Source organism: Heterodontus francisci, chromosome 41, assembly GCF_036365525.1.
Source record: "Heterodontus francisci isolate sHetFra1 chromosome 41, sHetFra1.hap1, whole genome shotgun sequence".
In the NCBI taxonomy this organism is placed as follows: Eukaryota; Metazoa; Chordata; class Chondrichthyes; order Heterodontiformes; family Heterodontidae; genus Heterodontus; species Heterodontus francisci.
In genome coordinates this window covers 30,605,601-30,612,931 of record NC_090411.1, presented here as the reverse complement: position 1 = coordinate 30,612,931, position 7,331 = coordinate 30,605,601, and the positions used below count along the sequence as shown (strand labels likewise).

At 40.6% G+C, this 7,331-nt stretch overlaps 1 protein-coding gene across 2 annotated transcripts in view; it reads left to right on the top strand.

Moving 5' to 3' along the window:
• Positions 1 to 6,956, top strand: part of LOC137353425 (protein phosphatase 1 regulatory subunit 12C-like) — a 76,678-nt gene extending 69,722 nt beyond the window's left edge. For both annotated transcript variants that reach the window (XM_068019696.1, XM_068019695.1), the window contains exon 22: positions 551 to 6,956. In XM_068019696.1, coding sequence (XP_067875797.1) covers positions 551 to 637 — 87 coding nt within the window. In that variant the 3' untranslated portion in view covers positions 638 to 6,956. The remainder of the gene's footprint in view (positions 1 to 550) is intronic.
• The last annotated feature ends 375 nt before the right edge of the window (positions 6,957 to 7,331 follow it).

The window sequence follows — 7,331 nt, the reverse complement described above, 5'->3', positions numbered from 1 at the left end:
CTTTCTCTCTCTCTCTCTCTCTCTCCCTCTTTCTTTCTCTCTCTCCCTCTTTCTCTCTCTCTCTCTCTCTTTCTTTCTCTCTCTCTCTCTCCCTCTTTCTTTCTCTCTCTCTCTCCCTCTTTCTTTCTCTCTCTCTCTCTTTCTCTCTCTCTCTCTCTCTTTCTTTCTCTCTCTCTCTTTCTCTCTCTCTCTCTCTCTCCCTCTTTCTCTCTCTTTCTTTCTCTCTCCCTCTCTCCCTCTTTCTTTCTTTCTCTCTCTCTCTCTCTCTCTCTCTCTCCCTCTTTCTTTCTCTCTCTCTCTCTCTCTCTCCCTCTTTCTTTCTCTCTCTCCCTCTTTCTCTCTCTCTCTCTCTTTCTTTCTCTCTCTCTCTCTCCACTCTTTCTTTCTCTCTCTCTCTCTCTCTCTCTCCCTCTTTCTTTCTTTCTCTCTCTCTCTCTCTCTCTCTCTCTCTCTCTCTCTCTCCCTCTTTCTTTCTCCCCCCCCTCTTTCTTTCACGAGATGACGTGTTCAGTGTTGCCTGTTACATTATTTTTTTTTTCTTCCCCCACAGAATCTAACAGTCTTAAAGGCAGACAATCAGAGACTAAAGGATGAGAACGCAGCCCTGATCCGTGTCATCAGCAAACTCTCCAAATAGTTGGGATGCTGTCATCCAGCTGCACCACCCAATGGGCGAACAGCACTGATACTGTGGAGTTGAGTCAAAGGAGAACTTCTTCAATGCCAAGTATTTTTCCACAGCCAATGCAGTTAATCAGTGTGGGTGGGGGATAAGATAGGAGGGGAGAACTTTTAAGGTGGTCTAGGCAGCTAGCCACTAAACCAAATAACTCTGGTAGCCAAAGCTGATACAAAATTTCCCGATATGTGTCTGGTCAAGTAAAATTGCCAACAGTGAATCTTTTTTGTCCTAAGTTTCTATGATCTGATTTTTGTACCTAACTAAGTGTGAGGGTTCTCTTTGCAGACCTGTACTCGTGTGTGTGCTGGTGTGTGTATAATATATATTTATGTTCGAGTAAATGGAAGACGTACGTTCTTTAATCCACGTTCATCTCTAGTGTGTCCTGGTCAGTTGGATAAATGTGTTTGACTTTTACTGTTGCATTCACTACCAGTAATAATCTGTTGGCCACTTGAAGGTTATCACTGCCCCCTTTCTCTCCCTTTCCCCCGTCAAAAAACATTTCTGACACCAATTGAAAGCATTTCAGTCTTACAGCTTTATTCCTTTTTGGCAAGCGGTCCGAACTAGCACTTCTAATGATGATCACTATGTGAAATGTAAAAGAAAAGATTTTGAATACCTATATGCAATTTTGTAAAGGTATTAAGTCCAGTATTGAAGTGAAAAGTTAATGTGAATAGATTTTGATTTGAACAGAGGATGTATTTTTCCAATTTTAAACAAATATTTGTTCGGGTTTGTAATCTCGTTCAGCTGCTTGAAATTCCCTGGCCCACTGAGGTTTAAATCCTTGCTTAGGAAAGAGTCTTCACATGTGGCATCCTAGCCCTTACCAGTGTTTGTTCAAATCCCTTTGAACCTGCAGAATGTTGGAGGAGGCATTTGTTCAAAATCGTTTTCAATGTGTGTCTCAATTTTTAATCAGCAGTGAACTTAACGTTGGAACAACTTGATTACTACATAGATTTAGGGGCAATGGTGTGCATCACTTAGTGTTGCAGTACAGCTCGAGGGCTTGCATGGCAGCAGCATCTAGTGGCAGAATGAGGTAATGAAGTATTGAGCAAAACCCAAGACATTTTCCTTTTGCCATGAATATTTTTGATGCAATTGGTCCTGAACCAGCATGTCTTGAAATGTAAGCCAGTTTCAGTGTTCGGAAGTAATGCTAATTTAGGGTGACCCCATTATTCCACTCAAAGGTCAGAGGGTAGCTACAACGGTGTCCTATTTCAACAGGCAGCTAAATTCCAGTACAACAGCAATCAAGAGGATGCTTACTGCTTTTTTTGTGATAATGTTGTAAATTGTTTTTTACTGACGGTCCTTATTCTGAGTTAGTACTTTCAAATGCATAACCTGCAAGCTATACTTTCAAAGTAGTACAATATGGTTTTGCTTCCATGTTTCAAGGTCGATGAAAATTTTGGGGGCGTGTTTTGCTGGCCAGCAGTCATGTGCCAACTAGTGACTGTTTATAGAACAGCTGGCAAAAGACTTGGAAGCAAGTCACTGCCCAGTATGCGTGATAGAAGGGAATTTAAACAAAGGGTCAAAAAACTAAATATTATGTTGGGGGAGGGAGAGAGAAATGTAGTACGAAAAGAGAATACTTCCCAATCATGTGAAAGTTTAATGGACTGTGTGTTTGTTGAGCTACAGAATCCAGGAAAGTCCTAAATCTGATCCCTAGTTTATGGTAAACTGGCTAATCTAAGGCAGGGCTGCAATGAAGAGCTCCATTTAGTTAGGATTGCCATGCTAGGAGTGTTAAAAACAGCCAAGGCTCCTGCTCTTTGTCATGGTTCTGTAATCCAAGCTGATTCAGTCTGCCAATATTCACCATCTGAACATGCGCATGTATATATATTCTAATTTCCAACCCCACCCCGAATACAGACCAAAAAAAAATCTGGTGAAATTATCTTGGGGCAAAATGAAACACAAGATTTTCCGTCTGAAGTCTTTTTTTCTGATCTCCTTGAGTTTTTGTTCTGATTCGAATTAGTCAGGGAGCACCCAGCTGAGGCAGATCGGAAGTTTGAATTTACTGGTAGAGTTGAAAACATTTTTTCTTGGCTTTTCACAGTTTGGCTTCCTGTGCCTTGAGTTCTGCCTTTTAAACAGATTAATTTGTTCTCCAGTTTACAGTGAGCAAAATTGTGCTTGGTGCAGGTTTTTTGCCCTCATGCTCTCCTTCTGAAGCTGCTGACCTCTTGGATCCACCTTCTTCAAACCTGCCTAAATGCTTTGCCCAGGTATATGAGCTTAATGAGCGTACATGGAAGATCTCCATAAATGTGTAAAGTGTTAAGGAAGAGGGCAATCTACTGAATGCCCACATATACACGCTTTTACAGCAGTTACTATAGTACCCTGCCTTGGTATTCTTGATATTTGATCAACTAACCCAGTACAGACCAGATAGTGGAGCTTTTTAGTTTGTGTGGCTCAATACCTAATCAGTGTTCTTAACCACCACCATGCAGGGATATTTGTGCTTATGCAGATCACTATTTCTAGTTACTCATACAATGACATTTTTTATCATAATCATTACTAACTTAAATGTAAATTGTTCCTGTCATGCTTTACAGTCATTGAAACATAAGCAGATGGGACTTGTCTTATGGTAACCTTATGTTACAAGTAGAAATATATAAATGTTTTTTGTAATATGGTTAATACTGTGTACACTCTTCAAGATTTTCTGTACACAGGTTGTCATATGAAGGTGTATTTTTTATTACTGCTGCTGATTCACCTTTAGAGCAAGCCCCTTGTTCACCTTAATTCAAGCACCTTTCAGCATCTTGTGCAGGAATTGACCTGGTTTGTTCATCGAGGTGAGAGATCAGAGTGCTAGGAAATGAATGTATTTCACGCCCCCCGCTTCAAAGATTCCCAGGTCAGGTATAGAGCCGTGCAAAACTCTCTCTCTAATCTTTCCTGTCCCAGCTTCAGGAGACCATACCCAACAACACCAATATGGCATTTCTTTTCCGTTTCGTATTCTTAACTATTTGTGCTGTAGGTCCATATCCATTAAGAACTAGATTGAAATTGCCAAGCTCATTTCATCCAGGCCAGGACAGAGTCTTAACGTCTGCAGTCAAAGAATACTTTCTTCCTAAGCTTTCATGAAAAGCCAGTATCTAACCCACTGCGCCACCTAGTGAAGAAACTTTTTAAGCACCATGAGTAGACATTGGCTTATACTCACTTTTGCCTATTAATATAAATATTATTTAAATGACTTTATTTCCCCAGCAGCTGATTTATTTTTCAATTTTCTTGATTATCCTGCTGGCAGTGTCTGCTGTTGCTACCGTTCCAAGGGATACCTGTTGCCTTCTACCTGACTGTTTGCACTTGAACCTTAACAACTGAGTAGAGACGGGCTATGCACTCGTCGCAGCCGATGACAATCTTGTTACCCAATCTCCACGCCTTTTTAGATCGGGGTTTGCTGTCAGGACCTGGAACTCGGAGACCTGGAACTCGGAGGTTGGCCACTCACCTGCATCTTCTGCTCCCCCCTCTTTTTCCCCCCCCCCTACCCCTGCCCAACACCTAACACAGGTGCAGGGCTTTCATTTGAAATATTAACTTGTCTATTCTCCCTCGGGTGCTGACAAGCCTGTGTATTTCTAGAATTTCCAGTTTTCATTTCAGTCTCCAGCGTATGCACTCTATTTAAATCACCTCGGTTTCAGAACACTCTTGACAGTGATGTCACTGGTGCAGTATAGCTTCCTGTGACTATTTGATTTACATCCCATCCTTTTACAATGGTTACTAGATTTATTTGGCTTGTGTTTCCTTGTCTGAAGTATATAACATTTTTAGTGAAGACCGTTTGCAAAGAGCACACTCAGCATTGCCTCAGGCATCAGCAGTGGCTCAGTTGGTAGCACGCTGAGTCACAAAGTTGTGGGTTCAAGTCCTACTTCAGAGACTTGAGCACAAAAGTCTAGGTTGACACTCCAGTCAGTATTGAGGGAGTTCTGTACTGTCAAAGATGCCGTCTTTCGGATGAAACATTAAATTGCAGTCGCAAAACCCCTCAAGTGGACATGAAAGACCCCATAGCACTATTTTAAAGAACAGGGGAGTTCTCCCTGGTATTCGAGCCAATATTTATCCTTCAATCAACGTCACAAACAGATGATCTGCTTATTATCACATTGCTGTTTGTAGGAGCTTACTGTGTGCAAATTGGCTGCCTACATTACAAGAGTGACTATTCTTCAAAATGTGCATAATTGGCTGTAAAGTGCTTGGGATGTTGTGAAAGATGCTATCTAAATTCAAGTGTTTTCTTTCTCAAGCTAGCTTTAAAATGTGTTCATTCACTTTGATGCCCTGCAGTTCTGATGAAAGGTCACAGACCTGAGACATTAACTCTGCTTCTCTTGCCACAGATGCTGCCTGACCTGCTGAGTATTTCCAGCACTTTGTTTTTATTTCAGGTTTCCAGCATCAGCAGTATTTTGCTTTTTATTGATACCCTGCATGTTCTGTAAATTTAATGCACCTAGTCCCTTTCTTAATGTTTTGAAAAAGTAAACATTCCCATCTGCAATCTCAATTTTTTTATATAATTGAGGTCAAGAATGATGCTCTGAGCATTTGTATGCAAATCTCCTGTTTAGAGGAGTGCAGTCAGGACTTGGAGCCTGATCTTTTGTATTCTGCAGATTCTGATGCTACAATATAACTAAACCTTATTGAAGTTTGCAAGGGCTGTTGTGATCACACAATGATAAAATAGATTAACTATATTTATTTACTGTATTTAAAAGCGAGATATCTAAAAACTATATTTTCTCCAACTGACCAGGCACAATACTTTCAGACTGTACTGTATTTCTAATTACTGTGCTGTTTCAAAGGCTAGAGCATATCTTAGAGGTTCATGTCCTCCACCGACAGACTAAATTAATCCCCACACATAGTAAAATATCCCCTCAGTAGAGGCTTTTCCCCCCCTCTTGGAATGCCACAGAATGCAGCTAAAAATTCTTGCACAGCAAGGCACAAGAACTGTTCAAAATTTATTGATACTAGATTGTTTTGGACAAGCAGGGTTGTTGCCTGAAACTCTTCAAGTTAATATGTTGTGAACATTTATGTGTATGTATATATATATATATTATATATATTATATATAATTTTTTTAAATAGTGACAAATTTTTGGGGATTTTTTTAAAACCAGTAATACCGCTGAATTGTTACAGTAAGCTTCTAAAACTGTAAACTTAATTCCAAGGGAACTTGACTGTGTACAGTACTGGCGCATCAATTATTTAACATGGCAATGAAAGTCCCGTCTAGGACTTGGTGAAGGTTTGAAAAATCTCTTGCAGCGCTTTTTGTATGTTTCAAGGCTGTCAGAAATTAGCGCACTTCACCACAAACATGCCAGTGACCCAGGGTATTCCAGAGCACAATCTCAAAATCTTCAGTGCCCGGCCCGCTCTGGGACTGCTGAGCTGTATTCATTCCAGGTCATTGGTTTGACTTTCCTGCTGTGCACCTCAAGGGCATTCAGTGATGCTTTTTCTTGTGGAGAATGTTTTGAGGTGACTGCGCGGAGGTTTGGAACGATTCCGTCTTTGTTCTTGCACTGAGTGGTTCCACTGCCAGTTTAGCTGATGACCAATCTTGTACTTAGAGGGCTGGGGAAGAGATGATGGCTTTAGTTGATGATCACCTGGTGCCACAAAAAGAATCATGGTTTCATCAAATTTGAAGGAGTGCCTTGGCATTGTGCCACAATTTGGCTAATATTGAAGTATTCGTGTTAGAATTTTTTTATTTTTAAAAATAAAATGTGAAGTGTATGATGAGTGGCGGCATGCATGCCAGCAGGAGTCTTAATTATGTGTCAGTGGCTCGGTTTTTCGCTAAAACGGTTTGCTATTATTGCTGACGTCTCCAGCCCCACTTTGGAACATTTTTTTTTGGCCAGACTCTCTCAATGGCCATGGAAGTTGTGTGGTGTCTGAAAACTGTGCCATGAATGGTGACCTGAATATATGTATATGGAATCTTTTTTTAAAAAAAAATGAAATCTGCATTGTTGCGATGTGCAATACACATGGAACTTTACACAAAAAATGTACTTTATTTGTTACAGCAGCTAAGCTGCATTGTTTTAAGCACAGTAAACATGCTGTTGATGCCTTCGTGTATAACTTATATATGTGTAATTAAAAAGGCAACATCGATGTTTATTAAACTGTAAATTGCGTTTTAAAGTTGGATATTGCTGCCTTTTTCTCAAGTCTGTTCCAGATGACTAAAATGGGTATATGTGTGTGCACACTGGTTTTGTAGCCTCAGTGAGGATTGTGGATTCTTCGGGTGACACTGGAAGACTTCCTGTTTTTAACACAATGATGCCAGTTTGCCCGTGGTCTTGCTATTATTTTTAGTTAACAACAATAGCAACTTGCATTTATTTCGAGCCTTTTAATGTATTAAAACATCCAGGGACATGAGCTTACAAGCTAGGCTGACACGCCCAGTGCCAGTACTGAGGGAGTACTCCATTGTCAGAGGGGCCCTCTTTCAGATGAGACAGGAAACCCAGGCCCTGTTTGCCCTCTCGGGTAGATGTAGAAAATCGCATGGCCA